The sequence below is a fragment of the Alexandromys fortis genome, unplaced genomic scaffold, assembly GCF_014885135.2.
Source record: "Alexandromys fortis isolate MF-2015 unplaced genomic scaffold, M_Fortis_MF-2015_v1.1 scaffold_170, whole genome shotgun sequence".
In the NCBI taxonomy this organism is placed as follows: Eukaryota; Metazoa; Chordata; class Mammalia; order Rodentia; family Cricetidae; genus Alexandromys; species Alexandromys fortis.
In genome coordinates this window covers 2759233-2781662 of record NW_026068084.1, presented here as the reverse complement: position 1 = coordinate 2781662, position 22430 = coordinate 2759233, and the positions used below count along the sequence as shown (strand labels likewise).

The 22430-nt window shown below is 49.7% G+C and overlaps 1 protein-coding gene across 12 annotated transcripts in view; it reads left to right on the top strand.

Annotated features, from left to right (window-relative positions):
• Window positions 1-22430, top strand: part of Nav2 (neuron navigator 2) — a 625897-nt gene that overhangs the window by 598184 nt on the left and 5283 nt on the right. For all 12 annotated transcript variants that reach the window (XM_050122142.1, XM_050122136.1, XM_050122147.1 and 9 more), the window contains 8 exons: window positions 741-841; window positions 3648-3743; window positions 5319-5487; window positions 10750-10985; window positions 13788-13942; window positions 14131-14202; window positions 15113-15309; window positions 16585-16703. In XM_050122142.1, the coding sequence (XP_049978099.1) occupies window positions 741-841; window positions 3648-3743; window positions 5319-5487; window positions 10750-10985; window positions 13788-13942; window positions 14131-14202; window positions 15113-15309; window positions 16585-16703 (1145 nt within the window). The remainder of the gene's footprint in view (window positions 1-740; window positions 842-3647; window positions 3744-5318; window positions 5488-10749; window positions 10986-13787; window positions 13943-14130; window positions 14203-15112; window positions 15310-16584; window positions 16704-22430) is intronic.

Here is a 22430-nt window from a genome sequence, read left to right as displayed (position 1 = left end):
ATACACCAGTCTGGGTGAGTGACTCGTGGAACCAGCGCAGACTGAGGCCTGTGGCTGGCACTCCTGTGTCCAGGGTGAGCAGGTCCACAGATCTGATGGTGAGGTAGCAGGTGTGTGTGCACATGGGGTGTGTGTGTCTGGGTGTGCATCTGCTACCAACATGAGCCCAGCCATTAGATTCTTCCATGCTTTGCTCCAGCACCCTGAGTTCTTCAGACCATGAGCTTGGGTTTCTCCCTGCCCACCATGCTGAGTTCTTCTCAATCCATCTAAGGAGTTGTTATCTGCATCCCCAGTGCTCAACTGTACCGGTATACCCCTTGGAAGGACATACCACAGAGGCCCATGCCTTGGCTTCCAGCCTTCTGGCTGCCGGGGTAGACTTCAGGCTGGCACATCATCCCACAATGCACCTTGAGTTTTTCTTTGTGAGCATTTCAAGGCTGGCGCTTTTATTATTTTTTTTTTAACCCATGATGCTACCGTTACTGTTGTTTGAGTCTCCCTTGCACCTCCATCCGGCAAGATGCATTGTCAGCCTGCTGACCCCGCCCCTGGCCTTCCCACCATTGGTTTCTGTGACTGCATTCTCCATCCTTCCCTCCCCCCAGCCTGCAGCCCGACATCTGCATTGCCCTGCTGCGGCTATGCCCACAGGCAGCAGAGGTGTCGGGAAGCAGCTCTGCCATCCCCACGTGCCCGCCCACGTGCCTAAGGCTGTTGATGTTTTCCATTCGCAGACGTGTTGCTGGATGACACTGGTGAATGCTCGGCTCGGAAGGAAGGAGGCAGGCATGTTAAGATAGTTGTCAGCTTTCAGGAGGCAATGAAGTGGAAGGAGGTCAGTCGGCTCCCTCTCCCTGCTCACCTGCCCTTTCCCCAGGCAGAAATGGCCTAGCTTAGTGATGGGAGACCTAAGGCGCTGGGAAGGACCAACACCTGTCTCGATGTCAGCGTCTCCCTCACTCACAGGGGACGCATTCCGAGGCCCAGGGGCTGCTGACGTGGTAGTGTATCCTGGGCCCGGGATGTGCTGTGTTCTACTATACATGAGTACGCATGAAGGAGTTTCCTATACAGATTCTTTAAGGCATTAACAAGGGAGAATGGTGATGTCCGTCACTCGGTAGCCAAGTGTTTGCTCGCGTGTACAGGGCCCTGGGTTCCGTTCCTAGCATCACAGTAAAGCACAAACCAAAACACAAATGAACAAACAAACAAAAACAAAAAAACAGAAAGTAAAGATATTGTAAAGATAAAATAGAATACTTAAAAACAACGTTCTGAAAACAGAAATCGAGACCTCTGCTGGGTGGTAGCTCCTGTACCCATAGTCCTTAGTGGTCCCTCCTGTGCTCTCAATCCTTGGCAGCCTTTATATCCACAATCCTCAGCGGTGCATCCCGTACCCACAATTCTCAATAGTCCTTCTGCCTGCAATCCTTGGTGGTCTCTCCTGTACCTGTCCTCATTGACTGTCCTTTGACAGAAAGCGAAGAGGGCTTCCTTTCTGTGTTTCAAAGACTGCTAAAGCTCGCTGTAGGAGCAACTTCACAGGAAATTGCACTTCCCTGTACTTTCAGCACTAGGAAACACTAATGCTCTCAGAAATGCCTTTTCTGTCCGGGTTGTGGTGGCGGTGCACAGCTTTAAGCCCAGTACTCGGGAAGCAGAGGCAGGTAGATCTCTGTGAGTTCAAGGCCGGCCTGATCTATAGTTCTGGGACAGTCAGGGCTACACAGAGAAACACTGTCTCAAAAAAAAAAAAAAAAAAAAAAAAAAGAACAAAACAAAGAAAGAAAGGGCGTTTCTGGACCTGCTGCTTTCCTGAGTCATGCCCCAGCCAGCTGTAAGGCAGAAGTGGAAGCTGACTGCACTCAGCTGGCCTAGGGCTCATTTCTGTCTTGTCAGAGGCTCGAGACATCGCATACACCAAGCTGGGAGACAGAAGGCCCTCGGCTGAGTCTAGGGAGCACAGAGGGTTCAGAGTAGGATGGGTCGGGGCACCCTGAGCCACTGATGCTAGAAGCCGGCGGTTCTCTGGTGTGGTTTCTGTTCCCGTGTGTACCTGCCAGCGACTATTCAGAGGTGGTGGTGGAGGGTGGCAAAGTTGGTTGGTTGTATTTTAGTGAAGAAATCCTATTGGATGCCCTGGATGACCTTGGGCATCCATGAAAGTGGGAAAAGGCCGCATGAGTCTCCACATCGAGTCCCCTTGAGGTTTTGAAATTGTATTTCATGGTGTTTCTAGCCAGCATGTTAATGGTTTCAGTTAGTTGGGAAAACAAAGTGCCCATCAAAACGAAGTCTCTGCCAGCCCTGTCACCATGTGACTGACCTCCCAGGGGTCTCAGAGGTGTCTGGCTGGAAAGGAAGCTCAGGAACCCAACTAACAGAGGCCTGGCCTGGCAGACTGAAGTTCGTTCTCCCAGCATTCTCCCAGTGTAGGCGGGTCACATCCCTACATATTGCTGATTTTCCCTGCCATCATTCCCAGTATCACAGCTGACATTCTTCCATGATGGTAAATTGTTCTGGGCCACACTGCAGCATACACAAGAGGGCACTGACCGTGGTGTTGTCCCCATTGTGCAGCTAAGAAACCCAAGACCACAAGGCTCAGGGGGAGTCAGACTGTCATCGCCGCTGGTGCTCTGCCCTCTCTTGACGGCTGCGTGCCTGCGCCCACCACCCAGCTCCACCCCTGTCCTAGCTGCATCCACACAAAGCATGGGAGATATTAAAAACCCAGCAGAAGGAAATGCTTTCTCGGCATCCTTTTCATGGATGTGATCAGTTTAGCTTCTGTGGGCATAGAAGAACAAGAAGCGGGGGGGGGGGGGGGGGAAAGATAGTTGTTGACAGTCTTCTCAGAATTTTACTAATTTCTGAATCGAGCTTTTCAGTTTTCATGGAAGAAAAGTAATAAATACTGTTTTTAATTGTAAGAAGCCAGGCTTACACTTTTAATTCCCGCTCTTGAGAGGCAGAGGCAGGAGGTTTTCCAAAAAGAAAGGAAAAAAGGGAGAAAGAGAGAGAAAGAGAAAGAAAGAAAGAAAGAAAGAAAGAAAGAAAGAAAGAAAGAAAGGAAGGAGGAACGGAAGGAGGGAGGAAGGGAGGGAGGGAGGGAGGGAAGGAAGGAAGGAAAAATAGGAACATTCTCTGAAGTTCTAACAATAACGACAAACTTTATTAAATAAAACAAGAAATGGCTAACCCTAGATACATGTAAGTTGAGAAGGTATCGTAAGTCTGTCCAGCGTAGTTCTGAGTGTCAGGCAGGTGAATCGTGGAAGCTTCCTGGAAAAGGTGAGTAGTTCTTTAGCAAGGTTTGCAATCTGGCCGCTGGCAGACAGGAGCTGGGGGAGGGTGCAGTCCAGGATGTGGAATCCAAGCCCTGTGCAAAACATGCACTTAGCTGATGGTTCCAGGGACCCGAGAGGCGATCGCAGTCTCCCTGACCCTTTGCACTTTTACCAGAGCAGAGACGGGGTTCCAGACTGTTGTGTGCCAGCTGAGCTATGCCTGGCGTGGAAAGGAATGGGGCTTTGCTGTCTTTTGGAAGCACTGGGATGCCTAGGCCTCTGCTCAGCCAGGCCAGAAAGCAGTCAGCTGCTCCTCACCTGCTTGTGTCTCCTTACCCTTAGGATTCCAGACCGCACCTTTTCCTTATTGGCTGCATCGGAGTTAGTGGCAAGACGAAATGGGACGTGCTCGATGGGGTGGTTAGACGGCTGTTCAAAGTAAGTGTTTCAGTCACTGCAGTGGGCTTGGAGAGGGAGGGGAGCTTTGTTTCCATAACCCTACCATTTCCCTAGCTTACTCTCCTCTCCTTATCCTTAGGTTGCTAGGTCTTGTCCCCTGGTCCTCCAGGGCATGGAAAGATGATGGTAAATAACTGGTCATTCTCCATCATCTTTCCTTCGCAGGCTAGCCAGGTAGTAAACATCATTTCACAGTGTGTCCCTAGAGTGGTGTCCTATTCAATATGACCCGGGGGTGAAGCTCAGCCAGTACACTTTTGCCCTTTGGGCTTCACATACACGACCAGCACCCCATTCAGCACCCTCTACCAACCCTGCAGTCCCTGGGAGCCACATCCCACCAGTATCAAGGATGCCAACATGCAGCATGGTCACAACACAGGGTTGGGTGTTTGCATTATCAGAAATGGCTATGGAACACCAAAGGGAATCTTGTGGCTCATGATGATTTGAAAGAAGCTTTTGATATTTTTTTTTCTTCCATCCCAAAATAAATCAGCAGTATCAAGTATTAATCATATTTCCTGAGTGGTAACTATACCCTCTACGTCATATGTCAGAGCCCACACTAAGCCCTTTGTTGTTCCATTTAACGACTTCAAAAGCAGCCCGATGCCACCAACCTAGAAGTAGACCAGAGGTCTCTGCCATCTGACCGAACCTGACTTAGCTAACACATTGCGGTCTCTTTCAGCATATGCATCAAATGGTTTTGTACAAGAGAAATTCAGTTCTTTCCTTTTTTAAAGACTGTTTGGATGCTTTGCTTACATTTATGTCTGATGTCTGGTGCCCTCAGAGACCCAAAAATGGCATTGGATCCCCTGGAACTGGAGTCATAGATGGTTTCCTGTCGGTTACTTTTTATGAATTGCTTAGCACTGTCCACAGACCCGGATTGTAAACCGAGACTGCTCGTACGTTTCCCGGCCACCCAGACCCAAATAATCACACAGAAACTATATTAATTACAACACTGTTTGGCCAGTGGCTCAAGTGTATTTCTTGCTGACTCTTATATCTTAAATTAAGCCATTTCTATTAATCTGTGTGTTACCACAAGGCTATGATGGCCTACCAGTAAAGTTCCGGCGGGCGTCTTTCTCCTTCAGCAGCTACATGCTGTCTCCTTGACTCCGCCTACTCTCTATATCTCTTCCAGCCTGGCCATATTCTGCCTTGCCATCGGTCAAAGCAGCTTTATTCATTAAGCAATAAAAGTATCACATACAAAAGGACATCCCATATTACCTGATGCCTTCAAGATTACAGCCAAATTTAGGAAAAGCTGCTTGTCTTTCTGTGCTTGGTTGTTTACCCAGGTTAAGTTTTCATGGTCTTGTTAGGGGCTTGTTTTTCCCTGCCCCTAAGCAGATAAATCTATATGTTGAGAGCCTGGGGTTTGAGGGTGTTATCTTATCCCCAGAACACTCTTAATTTCAGTTCAGGTGTCCTCTGAGAAAAAGAGGGTACCTGTCAGTCACCCAGTGAGAATGGGTGTCCCAGCAGGTTTTAGCCAGCTCTCTGATGGTCCGTGTTTTATTTAAACCCCAGGAATACATCATTCATGTGGACCCAGTGAGTCAGCTGGGGCTGAATTCAGACAGCGTCCTCGGCTACAGCATCGGTGAGATCAAGCGCAGCAACACCTCTGAGACCCCCGAGCTGCTCCCGTGTGGCTATCTGGTGGGAGAGAACACCACCATCTTGGTGACTGTCAAGGGTAAGTGGCTGCTATCTGAGCAGTGGTGGTGCACACCTTTAATCCCAGCACTCAGGTGGTAGAAGGAGGCAGATCTCTAAGTTCAAAGCCAGCCTGAACCACAGAGTGAGTTCCAGGACATTCGGGGCTGCACAGAACCAAAAGGCTAAGTGATTGCTTGTGAAGCTGGGGCTTCTTTTCAGTGGTCAAAGTATGTCTGTTTTCACTGTGTATGTGGGTGGGTTTTCTCTTCCCTCCTTTTACCTCAACCACTCCTACTCAAGCAAGTTGCACCACCAGGAACCAACAAATTACTTCAGTTTATTGCTGAAATTAAACATCAAAAGGTCCCATTAGCCTTATGACTGAGATGATGAGAAACTAATAACTCCTTAATAACCCTGTTGAAGTGGCACTTTTCCAAGCCGTGGAGGGTGCTTGCCAGCCGGCCTTGGACACAAGCCCATTCTACAGATAGGGAAACAGGAAAGTTGCTGCAAACATCCTGATGAGATCACTCTTGCCCACACACCCAGCTCCTGAAAGTGTTAAGCCCTGGAGTGTCACGAGTCATGGTCTTCCTCTCCTTGTCCCTGTACACTCAGGGCTCTCTTATAATGCAAAATGCTTTCAGTGTGGTTTCAAAAACACCATCGTTTTTAATACTTCTAGGACTCTTTAAACATCCCAAGGCTGAGTCAAATCCGAGATCCAAGGCAGACTGTGAGCTACCATAAAAAGTGAAAGTTACATACTTCAGATACGCAATAGCACAGAATCAGCATCCCCATTCTGGAATGGAGCATGCACTATAGCAAGGGACGTTTGGACCAAAGAAAGACTGTTGAAATAGGAGTGGTGGGGCTGCGTCCCCGGCACCCGGCCGCCTGCATGGCTAGCTTATGCCTGAAATAATTACACAGAAACTGTATTCTTTCAAACACTGCCTGGCCCGGCTAGTTCCAGCTTCTTATTGGCTAGTTCTTACATATTGTTCTAACCCATTTCTAATATTCTGTGTAGCCCACAAGCTGGCTTACCAGGGAGGATCTTAACCTGCGTCTGTCTGGAGCGGGAGAATCATGGTGACTCCCTACTCAGCTTCTTTCTCCCAGAATTCTCTTCTGTATACTCCACCTACCTAATTTTCTATCCAATAAAATGGGCCAAGGCAGTTTCTTTATTATAATTAACCAATGTCCTTCCTCCATCAAAAGACCAAAATTGAGCAGGTTAAAGAGCTAATCCTGCAACTACATACCAAGTATCTTGGGCTTGTGATGGACTCTTCCGGGCTCTAAGGGCTTGGGTAACCCTGCCCCTCCAGTTTTCCTGCCTTGGCACCCACAGTCTCTCTCTTAAATCATCTCCTCTCCGTGCCTGAAACTTTGATATCATAGGTGTATCATGATCCTGGTCTCTCCACCCTCCTGGAGTCCCCATTGCAGCTTGAGCTTACCCTCCAGAATGTCATGCAGTAGCTTCTCAGGGATTCTCCTTGCAGAGATTCTGACCCTGCCAACCATTGCCTAGCCTCAGCAGCTCTCTCAAGCCTTAAAGCAAGATTCCATGACCTCATCAGTCTTACATCTTGCATGCCTGCAAAACTGGTACAGAGTGGACAGTGTTGCCAAGTTCTGCTGCCAGCCTGGGCTGGACCCTTGCCCTTTGAACGGCAGTTGTAATGGCTTCTTGGTGTCTGCATTTACAGAAATTGCTTTCCCAGGCAGTTTTGTGAGCAGGGAAGCCGCTCTATGGTTCCTTTCCTCTTGTGTTGTTACAAAGCAGGGCTTCTCTTTCACATTCACAGGATCCATGTGCACCTTGACCTCACCTTTCAACTTACCCAAGCGCTTTCCCCCAAACAAACTACATTTTTCTATCCCCCTACCCTACCCGTTCTTTTTCACTACAGACCTGGATAAGCGTGGTGAGCAGTAACCATGCTCTAACCTGAGCACTCTCTTGCCTTGAGATGACCTCTACCAAACACGTTAGTCCATATCTTAGGGTTTCTATTGCAGTGAAGAGACACCATGACCACAGCAAGCCTTATAAAGGATACATTTAATTAACACTGGCTTACAGTTTCAGGAGTTTAGTCTGTCATTGTCATTGTGGGACACATGGAGACGTGCAGACAGACATAGTGCTGGAGAGGTAGCTAAGAGTTCTGCATCTGGAAGAGACAGTAACACTGGGCCTGGCTTGAGCATCTGCAACCTTAAAACCCCCTGGTGTCACATTTCCTCCAACAAGACCACACATTCTCCAACAAGGCCACACTCCTAATAGTGTCAGTCCCTAAGAGCCTATGGGGGGGGCATTTTCATTCAAACAGCCACAGTGGGCCTAGCTTGAGGTTCTGGAACCTCAAAGCCCACCCCCAGTGACATACTTCCTCTAGTAAGACCACACCTACTCCAACAAGGACACACCTCCTAATAGTGCCACTCCCTTTGGGTCTGTGGAAGCCATTTTCATTCTGTCTTTTCTCCCCCTCTACATAGCACTAATCTCTCCACAGCCCTGGCTATCCTGGAACTCACTATGCGGAGCAGGCTAGCCTAGAACTCACAGAGATGCTCCTGCCTATACCTCCCAAGTACCAGGATAAAAGATGGGCACCACCATGCCCCGTAGTCCATCGCTTTTAAATTCAAGTTTTCAGGAGATGGGCAGAAGGCAGCCAGGGTGTTTGCCAGAATGTAGCAAGAATGACCTCTTGACTTCCTGATGGAGTCATGCCCACCTCACTACCCCCCAAACATCATGGGCCACGCTTTCACTATCCACAGCTCTCTATGCATTGTGATTTCCCAAATTCCCACCAGAATGGTTGGTTAATATCTGCTTACTACTTTCCTGTCCGTTTCTATCCTGAGGTTCCTGCACACTCCTCTGCAGACCAGGGCAAGAGGCCCGAGCACTGGGTAGTAAGGTCACCATACCAATGACCCTACTTTTCAGTATCAGTTTTCTGTGTTAGCTCCTTGTCTAGTGGCCGGGATAAAATACCTGTCAGAGGCAACAAAAGAAAGGACGTGTTTACACCGTCCTCAATAGTGGGGAAGTCCTGGCCCTGCAGCCCACTGGCAGATGAACCCTGCCTAGGAGAAACAGAATGAGTCATAAGGCATGCAGAAAGAAGAATTACATAACAAGAGCCCCCAATGAATGGGACCATTTACAAAGTACATGGCGTCACGGGGCCACACATAGGGTCATGGGGTCACCTCCCTGTTTCACACTGCAAACACCAAGGGGTAAAACTGACGTGTGAGGGATGAGTGACAAGATGCCCATCCCTACAGGAGCGTGGCACTCCATACAGCCTGGTCTATGGCTGCCCTCAGTGTTAGCATGTATACCAGGATCGACTTGGGTTCTAGATTGCCCTGATAAGCACTAAAACCTCCCTGGATTTTGCAGTAGGGTCCCATTTGGTAAATGAATTCATACCAGTGATTCCCAAAGAAGCGGTGACCCTGTGTGTTCCTTTTATTTTATCTTAGTGGTGTGGGTGCGTGATGTCTGCATTGGGAGTGTGCACATGACACAGAGTGCCTGTGCAGGTCGGAGGACAACTCTTGGGAGTGGGTTCTCTATTTTTCCCCACTGTGTAAGAAGTCCCAGGGAGGGAGCTAGAGAGATGGCTCAGAGGTTAAGAGCACTGACTGCTCTTCCAGAGGTCCTGAGTTCAATTCCCAGCAACCACACGGTGGCTCACAGCCATCTATAATGAGATCTGGTTCCCTCTTCTGGCATACAAGCATACGTGGAAGGAATGTTGTATATAAATCTTAAAAAAAAAAAAAAAAAAGAAGTCCCAGGGATGGACTGAGCATCTCAGGCTCGGTAGCAGGTTGCCTTCATGTGCTGATTTGTTTTGCTGGCCCGTGATTTTGTATATTCTGAAGTCAGTGCTCTGAAAACTCTATGGCAAAACAGCTACAAATACACAAAGCATCCTGCTCATTGTTGCCCCGTGGATCTCATTGTTGAGGGCGTTATTACATTCAGGCAAGAGTTCCTCCACCCTATGCTTGGTTTGCAGGTTGAGCCTGTATAGGGCTGCAGGAAGCTCCCAGGCCTGCTCCCAGAGGTGAGGTACCTGAGGGTCTTCGTCATGGTCCTTTGGGAGCAGTCATTGCCTTTAGGGGTTACCTTGGTTAGGAGAGGGCTAGAAACAAGCCCATGAACGCTTTCGGGGTGTCCAGTTGCACTGAGTGGGAGAAAGGTGCTGTTGGGTAACAGAAGAATACCTCTTGGTTTATTTCTTCACTTACACAGACTGGCTTGCTTTCTTTTTAAGACTTATTTGTTTGTTTTATGTATGTGTGCTCCACCTGCATGTACACCCTTACACCAGAAGAGGGCACCAGATCCCACTACAGATGGTTGTGAGCCACCATGTGGTTGCTGGGAATTGAACTCAAGACCTTCGGAAGCCATCTCTCCAGCCCCCCTAACTAGCTCTTATAACTTAAATTAACCCATATCTTTACCTATGAATCTACATTCTGTTGTGTGGCTCAGTTACCTTTACTCTATAATGCCCTGCTGCCTGCTCTGCGTCACTGGCATCTCCTGCTTTCTTTTTCCCAGCATCCTCTGTGTCTGGAAATCCTGTCCAGGTATTGGCTGTTCAGTTTGTTATTAAGCCAGTCAGAGTGACACATCTTCACAGTGTACAAAAACATTATTCCACAGCCCCGTTGTTGTCTGAGCTCTCTCCCTGACCCTGAGACCATTTTCTTTTAAAGCCAACAACGCTGGCTAATGAGATTATCTCAAATAGACAAGGGGAGAGAGAAGCGTCCATATGCCACTATTGCTGGTCAGAGTCTCAGCATGTAGCATGTTAGTCTGGACCTGCCAATCTGTATTCTCATTCTAACATCAGGGTTTCACCTTGCTTCCTGCCTTGCCTTCTGGCACACCTAAGTGTGGGCAGCTTAGTGCCTAGCAGGAAGGAGAGAGAAGAAAGGGGAAGAGGCAACTCGGGGTTATGGCAGACAAAGTCGGACAAGACTCAGGTGTTGGCTGGGATAGACACTACAGGACTAGTAAATGCTAATAGGCAGACAAAGTTCAGAGTTAGGGCAACAAAAGACATGAGGTGCTGGTGACCAGGAGGGTGGATTTCTAGAGCAGCAACATTGGGCTCTCAGCCACCAGTGTGCCTCGGTGGGCAGGAGTCTTAGGACTGACGAGAAGAGGCATGATGGCAGAGCTACCCTCCTTGCCCACCTCTAAGCCCTCCCCATCTCTCTCCACCAGGGCTCCCGGAAAACAGCCTAGACGCTCTGGTGTTTGAATCCCTGATCCCCAAGCCCATCCTGCAGCGCTACGTCTCCCTGCTGACAGAGCACCGGCGTATCATCCTCTCGGGCCCCAGCGGCACTGGGAAAACCTACCTGGCCAACCGACTCTCAGAATATGTGGTTCTCCGGGAAGGACGGGAGTTGACAGATGGTGTAATTGCCACCTTTAACGTGGATCACAAGTCCAGCAAGGTGAGGCGGTCCTCCTGTGTCTGCTGTACCCTGGGCTCTTTAAATGCTGCTGATACCACCACCCCGAGCCTTTTCAAACTCTCCATTCTAGAACGCCAGAAGAGGAGCTTAGAATGGGGTTTATAGATGGGAATGCTTTAAGTCAGACCCTTCCTTCCAGGAGCTCCATCTAGGCCAAGTCAATCCTGTCCGCTTATGACACACAGTGATGGCTCCTTCCGATGTGTCCAGTTCACCAAAAACTTACCATGCCTCTAGTGGGAGTTATTATTTTCTCCCCAAATAAAACCTTTTGTAAATGGCCAGGCGGTGGTGGTGCACACCTTTAATCCCAGCACTCGGGAGGCAGAGGCAGGTGGATCTCTGGGAGTTCGAGGCCAGCCTGGTCTACAAGATCTAGTTCCGGGACAGGCACCAAAGCTACAGAGTGTTGTAATTAGAGCTGCAGGGCTGCGTCCCCAGCACCCTGGCCTCCTGGCTAGCTTATGCCCCGAAATAACAACACACAAACTGTATTCATTTAAACACTGCTTGGCCCATTACTATCTAGCCTCTTCTAGGCTAATTCTCACATATTAATTTAGCCCATTTCTAATCAGGTTTGTAGCACCCCAAGGTGCGCTTACGGGGAAGATTCTAGCCTATGTCCATCCTGGGTTGGAGGTTCATCGCGAGTACCCTGCTCTGAGAGGAGCTGCGTGAAGTCTGAGCTCACTTCCTCTTCCTCCCAGCATTTTGTTCTGTTTACTCCACCCACCTATGTTCTAACCAATCACGGCCAAGCAGTTTATTTATTGCTTAACCAATGTAATCAACAGATTGATATATGACACTCCCACATCAACAGAGAAACCCTGTCTTGGAAAACAAAAACAATAACAAAGAAAAACATTTTGTAAGCCAACAAAACCGCCCATAACAACAACCATGGTGGCTGTCACTGATGGGTTGGTTGTCTGTCCCTCACAAAGCCCTTCAAGGACTAATTGTCTTTGCCCCCCTCTTACCAGGCTAAACAGCTTGAAGGACATTTGTTACATTCTAAGTGTGGGTCCTGGGGCTGAGGTTGCTGTCTCAGAGCCCTGTGCGTGGCCAGCTCCATCGCCCCATACAGTGAATACTGGGGACTTATAGATGGCGTCTGACCTGGTCTGAGCTGGGGGTGCTGTGAAGGGTTTTCACAGTGTCTTTCATTTGTTCGTTGATTGATTGATTCATTCAGTCAGTCACTCATTCATCCTCCGGTATACAGTGAAAGCTCACAGTTTCTAGCTCTCTTCAATGTTGGACAGCATACCTGGAGATTCAGTGGTGAATTGGAAAGGGGTCCTCTGCCTTATGAGTCGCCTCACACACCTGTGAGGGTTAGGTCTCATGCCTCAGTTACCTGTTTCCATGCTGGTCTACCCTGTTTACCAGTTCCCCTCGTCATTTTGATGTAGGGAAGAGATGAGAAAAGCTCTCATCTCTCTGTCTACAGCTTATGAGCGGGTGGATGAAGGAAGGCCACATGGGTGGCCAGCAGATTGTGCCCAACTCGATCTCATTTTGCTGGGCTGCTTGCCCATGTAGACCACAGCCTAAGTAAGGAAGGTGGTGGTGGTGAGGGGGGGGGTCCAAATGAGAAGGAATCAGATCTGCCCATGGTGAGCAGTGCTGAGAGAATGGGGAAACCTTGAGAATTTTCATGAGCCAGCTACATTTTGACTCGAAAGGGAGGCTAGAGAGGTGTGGAGGTGGAGGAACCATTGCCCACTGAGCAGCTGGGCCAGTCTCTAAGATGGGTGTTTCTCACAGGTACCCGAGTCTGACCTACCCAGTTGCTTACCCTGGTGCAATCTCAGGCTGGTCGCCTAGCTTTTCCTGTATAAAAGAGCTAATCATTGTCCATCTATCATAGAGTTACTATGCTGCCTAAGTCCCCATGTGTGTCCCGAGTGTGTCCCCTGCTGCACCACCCTCTCTGTCTTTTCCTGATGTGTAGCCCTAACCCGGGAACATTGGGCTGTGCTCCTTTCTCCAGCCAGGACAATACTCAAGGTTCATTTGCAACAGGTCGTTAGCAGATCCCTGAGCACATAGACTCATCTGCTCCTGCACACTCTCCTGTCTTCCAGAGCACTGCCCAGCAGCACTTGTATGTGGCTGGAGCCTCTTCTGCTCCCATGGCTTCTGCAGAGCTAGCTCTCTGGAGGGTTCTGTGGAGATAGCTAGCGATGAGCCGCCTGCCTGCAGAAGCCTACTCAGAGATTAGCATTACAGCAAGAAATGATCAGTTCCTAAAGAAATGGTTGAGTTGGAATTAAAAAATGGTCCTATAGGCTGGGATTATAGCCCAGTCAGTAAAGTGCTTACAAAGAGGACCTGAGTTTCATCCCCAGAATTCATGTTATTTATTTATTTATTTATCTATCTATTTATTTTTAAAACTGGTATGATGACATGCTTATAATACCAGCACCAGAGCTACAGATGCACAATCCACAATTTTGTCCTCTTTCTTACGCACACAAGTACATACATGCAGCTGTATACATACACATGTGTGCACATTTACAGAGGAAAAAAAGAGGGCCTTGGACATGCATTTTATAAGCCTTACCTGTCCGTGCCCACAGTATACCTGGAGCACCATGCTGCGAGCAGTGCACTGATCCCTGTGACATGCAGGTGCTCATGTCGTATCCACAGTGTGACATCTTAAGGGGACCTTCCTCTTGCCTTGGCCTTGGTCAGCGAGGCACAGCGCATGTGGGTCCTCCCGGGAGGGTGATTGCAACCTCGTTCTCCTGGCCTCCACAGGAGCTTCGCCAGTATCTGTCCCACCTGGCCGACCAGTGTAACAGTGAGAACAACGCCGTGGAGATGCCACTGGTCATCATCCTGGACAACCTGCACCACGTGAGCTCTCTGGGAGAGATCTTCAACGGACTGCTTAACTGCAAATACCATAAATGGTAAAGATGGGTCCTAGACCTCAGGGGTGGGGGCGGGGGCGGGGGCATGCAGGTGAGCCAGGACAGCGTGACAGTGAAGTGGTACACACACAGCCAGAGCAGGGGAGGTAGCCAGCTGTCCTCGGGTCTGTAAGCCCCTGCTCTCCCTCTCACTCCTAATTCAGCTTCTCTCATTGTGCTCCCTGCAGCCCTTATATCATCGGCACGATGAACCAGGCTACCTCTTCCACTCCTAACCTGCAGCTTCATCATAACTTCAGGTAAGGTCTCTTGGCCCTCTCCTATCCAGGCAGATGGAGAGGGGAGGGAGGGAGAGGGGGGATGCTTAGCCCTCTCAGAGTACCTGGTGTATGCTGGACTTCATGTTGGGCTCTCTCTCTCTCTCTCTCTCTCTCTCTCTCTCTCTCTCTCTCTCTTGAGATCTTGAGATGGGGTTTCTCTGTGTAGCTCTGGAGCCTGTCCTGGAATTCACTTTGTACACCAGACTGGCCTCAAACTCACAGAGATCCACCTGCCTCTGCCTCCTGAGTGCTGGGATTAAAGACATGCGCCACCACCGCTCAGCAGGCTTTTTCTCTTAGCTCATTCACTTCCCACCGCAGCTTCATGTAATCCCATTTACCTCTGTGTTTCCAATGAAGAACAGAGGCTTGAGGAACTTGGTGACTTATGAGCCATGCACAGTTAGAACCGAAGCCTGACCCCTGATTGCTGTGACTCTCATCACTGGGCCAGTATCAGGGAGGCAGCTATGGCCATACATGCCCGTCTCTGTTGAGCGTGAGCAGTGACAGCCCTCCCCATGTAGCAGGGTCTGTAGACTCGACAGTTCTAACTGCTGTGAATCCCTAGTGTCTGCTACCCCCACCCCCAGGAGAGTCCGGCTCCATGTGAGAAGGTGATACCACTTGCCCTGGCATTCCTCAGCACCCCAGCCCCTGCCCTCGACTCTGCCTGTGCCTCTAGGTCGGGGGTAGACTTCATAACCTTAGCCTGGACCTTGAATACATTTTCACTGGTCGCCATGCAAGCCTCCCTCTGAGATGCCCTAAACACGGCTGCAACCTCGATGAGTGTGCTCACCTTCCATTCCCACACACTTCGGTTTCTGAGGCTCGCCATGCCTTGTGGGTGTCCTTGTGGTTCAAAGGAATTTCTTGACTCCACCAGGTGGGTGCTTTGTGCCAACCACACGGAGCCCGTGAAGGGTTTCCTCGGCCGCTTCCTGAGGAGGAAGCTCATGGAGACGGAGATCAGTGGGCGGGCGCGCAACACGGAGCTGGTGAAGATCATCAACTGGATCCCCAAGGTCTGGCATCACCTCAACCGCTTCCTGGAGGCCCACAGCTCCTCGGATGTCACCATTGGTAGGTGGGAGGGCAGGCAGGCTGGGGCAGGCTGCTGAGCGGATGGAGTGGGCAGTGGTCTCCCAAGAACCTTGGCTCCTTCATGTTCTATCCTCTGGGTCCTGGCCAGAACAGCATTAAGACAGTATGTCATGTTATCCCTAGAGATAAAAATAATAATAATAATAAAAATAATAAAAAGTGGGCAGAGGAACACCTGGAGACAAAGATGAACCCAGGCCACAACATCTATGGAGATATGTCCTAGTCAGGCTGGGGCAGAAACAGCCAGCATAGGAAAGAGTCTTCCCGGGAGCTATATGCTGAACTGCCCGCTGGGATGGCTTTGTTTTTAAATGTAAATTGTTCCCAGCTTTGCAGAAGGTTGGGGATTAAAGTAGAGCAAAAGACCAGGACTTCCTGGTCATGACATCTTTTCATTATGAGTTCATTTTTCCCGGCCATGCCTGCACATCCATGTCTGAGGCTGTAGTCACAGTGCACACATGTATATATGCAGTGCACACATGTATATATGCAATGCCTGCGGTGCACACATGTATATATGCAATGCCTGCAGTGCACACATGTATATATGCAATGCCTGCGGTGCACGCATGTATATATGCAATGCCTGCAGTGTACGCATGTATATATGCAATGCCTGCAGTGTACGCATATATAAATGCAATGCCTGTTTTCCATCTTATGATGTCTCTGGAAAAGCCTATGTCAGTACTCAGTTTAAAAGTTACTTTTTTTAAAAAAAAATTTAAGATTTATTATTTATTATGTATGTAGTTCTCTGTCTATATTCTGCCTACAGGCCAGAAGAAGGCACCAGGTCTCATTACAGATGGTTGTGAGCCACCATGTGGTTGCTAGGAATTGAACTCAGGACCTCTGGAAGAGCAGTCAGTGCTCTTAACCTCTGAGACATCTCTCCAGCCCTAAAAGTTGCTTTTTAAACCTGCAAAATAATCAAAATCATTTGCTTAATCATATCTTCTCTTATACATTTAATGGGTCCACGTTTAACGACCAAGATCAGTACCCCTACTAAGACCACCTTCTCTGCAAGCCTGTTCCTCTCTTTCACTGAGGGTTGGGGTGAGGGATTGGAGTATCTGCCGTGGAGCCCACTGGCCAGCTGCTAGGAGGCTATTACCACCAGCCCCTCAAGCCATCAGCCCCACTGCTGCTTAGAAAGTCCCTCCAGTGAGGAGGCTTAGGCCAGGGTCTCCTGACACCACCCTGCCCCCGTTTTGGTTGTGATGTGTTTCACTGTGTCCCCAGGTCCCCGGCTCTTCCTGTCATGTCCCATCGACGTGGATGGTTCCAGAGTGTGGTTCACTGACCTGTGGAACTACTCCATCATCCCCTACCTCCTGGAAGCTGTCAGAGAAGGACTCCAGGTGAGAAGCACACTCCTTTTGACTTCCTCAGACCTGCATGCCCTGTGTTAGTGGCCCCGTGTGGTCTTTAGTGTGGCCCACGGTGGAAACAGCTGTAATGAGTCTTCCTCTGTCTCACCAGCCCCCAAAAAGACAGGGAGACTTTTTATTAATTAGGAAATCTTAGCCTTTTGCTAGCTCTTAAATAACCCACTTATATTAATCTACATTCTGTCGTGAGTGTTAATTCTCTTTTGCACCTCTTGTTTCTTCTCTGGCTGGCTCTCGACTCCACCCTTCCTCTTTCCAGAGTCCTCTCTGTCCCCTGAAGTCCTGCCTAACCTATTTCCAGCTATTGGCCATCAGCTTTTTGTTACACCAATCACAGCAACACATATCCCACAACAAACAGCCGTTGGCCGCAAGTCTTGGCTTGGCTGCCTATTTGTGGTGTGACCCCTGGGCAGTGTTTTACCTGTCTCTGCCTCACTGAGTGAGGAGATAACAGCGTTGCTCTGCCACAAAGGCTTGGATGGATTAAATAAAACCATGACCATCAAGCCTCCAGCACAGGAATATAAGAGACATGAAACCAGATATCTGGGTGGTTCCCCACAATTTGCTCTTTTCTCTTTTGTGGTTCAAGCCCTGAGTCGAACCTAAGACCGAGGCAGAGTTTTGTTGTTATCATTTTTCAAATGGGAAAACCTGAAGCCCAAAGACAGTGAGTTACTTAAGATCTTAGAAACAAAGCTTCAGCTGGGTGTAATCGTGCACTCCTAAAATCCTACACTTGGGAGGGAAGAGAGGCGGGTTGTGACTTTGAGGCTACAGGCAAGACCCTGGCTTCTATCTGGGGCACCACAAAAACCCGAAGCTCAGCAGATCTGGGATTTGAACCCTCACCTTCTAAACTTTGTCCCTGGTCCTCACCTGGCCTCAGGACCCCTCACAGGTGGCTCTGGGGTTTTTCTGGCTGTGCATACCTCCTGTCCAGCAGCAGCTGGGGGACATCTATTGCTGTCACTCAGCTTGGGATGGTTTGGCTCTCAGGGGAGGCACTCCTGCTGCCCTTGAGCCTGCCTCTGCCCAAGTCTCCCCACCCCCCCAATCCTCTTTGTGCCAAGTTGATCTGATAAAGGAAAGGGAACGGTAAAAGTCACTTGGGAGGAGTCAGAAACGCTGAGCAAAGATCTCCAGGGTGTCCAAGAAGACACAAACCGTTCTTGAACATGACAGATGGTCCCTTGGTCTTCAGTGGCTGGTAGTACCAAGTCTCCCATTTGGGTCTGAACTGAAAGGGAGGGAGGCTTTGGGCAGAGCTGGGGAGGACACCCATACTTCCTTCTGCTCCAGGAGGCATGCCAGAAGGGACCCGTCCAGCTTGAGCATCACCTCTTTCCCACCAAGAGCAAGGCCATAGGTGGGAGGGGCTTCTGAGCGGCTGCTGAGCAGCCTGCCTGTGCCGTCTGCTTCTTAGAGGTCACTGAAGGACACGTCTTCAGTGTGGAATCAAGGAAGGGAGCTGAGTTAGGTACCTGCTGCCACCCTGTCTGGAGTCTCCAAGCCCTGCCGTGTGGATACTCACAGGAGGCGGCTCTAAAGTCTGCTGATTCATGAGGGATTGCTGTGTTCTTCCTGGCAGGGTTTAGATGGAAGTTTGAGGATAAGGAGGGCTTGCTACCTGCCATTGCCTGACAGCCCTGCAGCCCTGTGACTACACAGGAAAGGAATCCAAGGCTAGCCATAGCTTGGGCCTTAGCCCATTTCCCTCAGCGACCATGATGACTGAGTGAAGGCTGGGGTCCCGAACCATACGGCAAATATAGCTACTCTGTGACTCTGAGAGTGTCCCAAGCTCTCCTATAACTTACAAGGAACTGTTGTAGGTAGCCAGGGAACAAAGTATTGGTTGGGTTTAGTTGGGTGTTCATTGTTTCATATAGCCCAAGCTGGCCTTGAACTCACTATGTAGCCCAGACTGGCTCTGAACTCCCAGTCTGCCTGCCTCAATCTCTTGCAAGCAGGGATTATAGACTTGTGCGACCACACTTGCCAGTGTTTTGTTTTGCATTGTATTGTTTTGTTGTTTGATACAGGGTCTCTCTAGGCAGACCAGCCTGCCTCGAACTCACAGATCTACCTGCAGATATGGGAGGCAGAGTACTGGGATTAAAGGTGTGCACTATGTCTGATTTAGTGTCAATTTTTATACAGCAGAGTTCTACATGTGATTTCACTTGATAAAAGGATTCCTCGATTTTTTTTTTTTTAAATAGTTCAAGCCGGGCGATGGTGGCGCACGCCTTTAATCCCAGCACTCGGGAGGCAGAGGCAGGGGGATATCTGTGAATTTGAGGCCAGCCTGGCCTACAAGAACTAGTTCCAGGATAGGCTCCAAAGCTACAGAGAACTCCTGTCTCGAAAAACCAAAAAAAAAAAAAAAAAAAAAAAAAGTTCATTTCAGTGGTGGTGCACGCCTTTAATCCCAGCACTCGGGAGGTAGAGGCAGGAGGGTCTCTGTGAATTTATAGAGCAGCCTAGTCTACAGAGCGAGTTCTAGGATAGCTAAAGCTACAAAGAGAAGCCATATCTTGAAACAATCAAAACCAAACAAACAAAGAAACAAAAAACTCATTTCAATTCCCCTTTCTCCTTTGGCTTTCTCTGAGGACAAGCTCAGTGTGTGTCAGGTACTGTCTGGGTCTCTCGCTCCTCACTTCACCCTGCACAGTGAACAGGAGGGGAGGAGCACACTGCAGTTTAGAGAATGGCCCTTCCTTGGCCTTCCTTACAGGAGAAGAGGTGCAGAGCCAGGAAGAGGACTACCCATAGGAATTCCTGCTGATGTCAGGCTTACCATCAAACTCAGGCAATCCATGCCTGGGGGAAGCATGGCATCGCCCCCTAGTGGATACCATGCAGTTCTGCATGTTCAGGCTATAGCGTCTTTTTCGAGAGCACGTGCGTGCGTGCATGCCTGTGTGTGTGTGTGTGTCTGTGTGTGTGTGTGTCTGTGTGTTTGTATGTCTGTGTGTAACTGCCTAGAAATATTTTGTAAATGTGAATGTTGGTGCTGCCATACACGCCCAGGAGCCCTGTGCTTCCTGTAGGGTTAGAAATCTCATAGCAGCCCAAATCTTAGGTTCCCATGCCGTGGCTTTTTTTTTTCCCCCATCACCTAGAATTCTTACTGATCCAGAAGGACAGCATCTTCCTCCCCTGTTCTGGGGAAAGTGTCTGCCTGCCCGTCCAGCAGTCCCTGCACTGCCCTTCCGAGTCTGCAGTAGCTATACAACACTTCCTTTGCTTGTGTAGGACTGACTCCTGGCCATCTGGCTTTGACCGTGTCCTGTGGAATGTAGGAAGACTTGTAGAAATGTTTTCTGTTCTTTTAACTAGTGTTTGCTGTGCCTACATACACTTAGCTTCTGACTTGGTCTGCAGCCGTTCCCCTCTGTCATCAGAAACACTCTGCCATCAGAAACACTTGCCAGGGTGTCTGGGGTCGGCCAAGTGGGGCGATTTGGAAGACCTGGCGCTGGGGTGGACTGGTGCTGGGAGGGACAGGAGCAGTGAAAGGACCCTCGGGTACCTTTCATCAGTTACCAAGGTCCTCTGACACCCTGGACAGTCTCCCATGCCCTCTGTGGCTATCCTGTCTACAAATGGAAAGTTCTGACCTATGAGACCCTTTTACTGGTCCAGTTTCTGGAAGCCCAGATGCTCTCTGAACCTGTTCGTCCTATTGGGGCTAAGGGAAGAGCAAGTGGAGACAAACCCTGGGGCCTCTGAGTGCTAAGCACTGGCTAAGCTGCAGCCTCTGTGTTTCCTGGAGGGTCTCCTCAGAGAGGCCGTCATGCTCCTTCAGAGGGAGAGGCTTCCGATCTGAGTTACCTTCTTCAGCTGTAATGACCCAGTTGTTTCTGTGTCCTCTTCAATCCTGACCCATAAATGAGTTTACACCTGCCTCTTTGATTCCTTCCTGCTCCGTCTGAATTGCTTTAGGCTGCTGGACTGAATAAGACTCACATTGCCCCAGAGGAAGGGAGCTGTAGCCACAAGCTAGGCTAGAGGCCAGACTGGGGTGCGGGAAGACAGGGAGCTGGCATCTGACAAGATGATGTCATAGGAAGTGCCGGGGTCCAGTGAAGAAGGAAGCCACTGATACAGAGAGATGGGCCTAGCTGAGGTGGGGGGGGGGGGGGGGGGGGATCCTGGATAGAATTCCGATGCTCAGACCTGGAGTAACTCAGGTGACACGGGGAGAGGGCACCTGCCAGGAAGAATGGTGAACCTTGGTCAGGCTGACCTGCCGAGGTCTGGTGAACAGTCTGTTCTCAGGCTCCAGGGCTAAGTCACATGGTTTTGGCTGCTTCAAAGGGGTCCCAGAGGGTGAGCTGAGAGGGATAGTCCCAGAGAAGGAAGCATGAGTCTCAGGTTTGGATCCAGCTCTGCCCTTCGACCTTTCACATTGACACAGCTGTCAGGTTCTGGTTTCCTATCTGGTAAGAAGGGGGCACCACTTAAGCAGTCTGGCTCCTTCCAGAATTTAAAAGGTGTGATTGTCTTGGGCCAGCACTGGGCCCAGTTGTGTTCTGGGCTCAGTACCTTTTTGCCTCTCCCTTTCTAGATGGAGCACACACCCAGGTGGGTGGGGTCTGGAATTTTCCACCTGTGTACCCCGAAGTCATTGTAGAAATACCTTTTCACAGCCTAGACAGCCCTGCCCTGTCCTGTCTATGAGCATGCCCCATCATGTCTGCTTTGATGCCCCTGGCCAGTAAGTGGCAGACTTGCTTTGCAATGCCCCTTCTCCTTCCCGGGGCTGCCCCGTCTGTAACCCATGGGAGCAGCGCTTCTGTGAGAGACATCACACTGCTCACTCCTTGGCACTCGGCACCCAAGATGCTAAGGCATGGCATGAAAAGGAGACAGCCATACTGGACCTAGCAGCATAGTGGTCATAGCCTCACTGTGTGTGAGAAGTGACTCAGCCTGGGTTTCTGTTCTTAAAGAACATGTGTCTTTCACAGTGCCCTCAGTAACGGTCATTAAAATTGTTGCAGGGCCGAGGCCTCAGGGCCTGAGAAAAGAAACTCCTAAGCAGGACATGTTGGCTTTATGATGCCTCCGACTTTTGATCACTTACGACTGAGTCACGATACAGTTTGCTCCTGGGGGAATACATAGGTTACTATTGTCTACAGGTCTGAGAACTCCTGAGCCCGCAAAGCCCTCATCACTGTGGCCCACACATGGTGTTATGCTGAAAAGGACCTGCCAGCGTGTCTGCAGAAGCACTCTGAGAGTCAGACACACTTGAAAAGATCGGGGCGGGGGGTCAGGAGCTGGGGAGATGGAACAGCTGTTACACAGCAGCGAGGAAGGGGACCACAGTGCAGATCCCCAGAGTCTATGTAAATTCCCAATGAGGTGTCCCATTTGTAATTCCATGTGAGAATATGCACATGGAATCCTCAGAGCATGCTGGCTGCTAGGCTAGCTGAACTAGACAGCTCTGGGCTCAGCTGAGCAACCGCCTCAGTGACCGGTATATGGAAAGTACTGAGTAAGACTCCTGACATGGACCTCGGGCGTCCACAAACACAGTCGTGCACATGTGGGCACGCACACACACACACACACACACACACACACACACACTATACACATATACATATGCATTAAAAAATGAAAAGCTAAGGTTCGTCTCATCAGGCCCATTAGTGACTCCTGCCTTGCCAT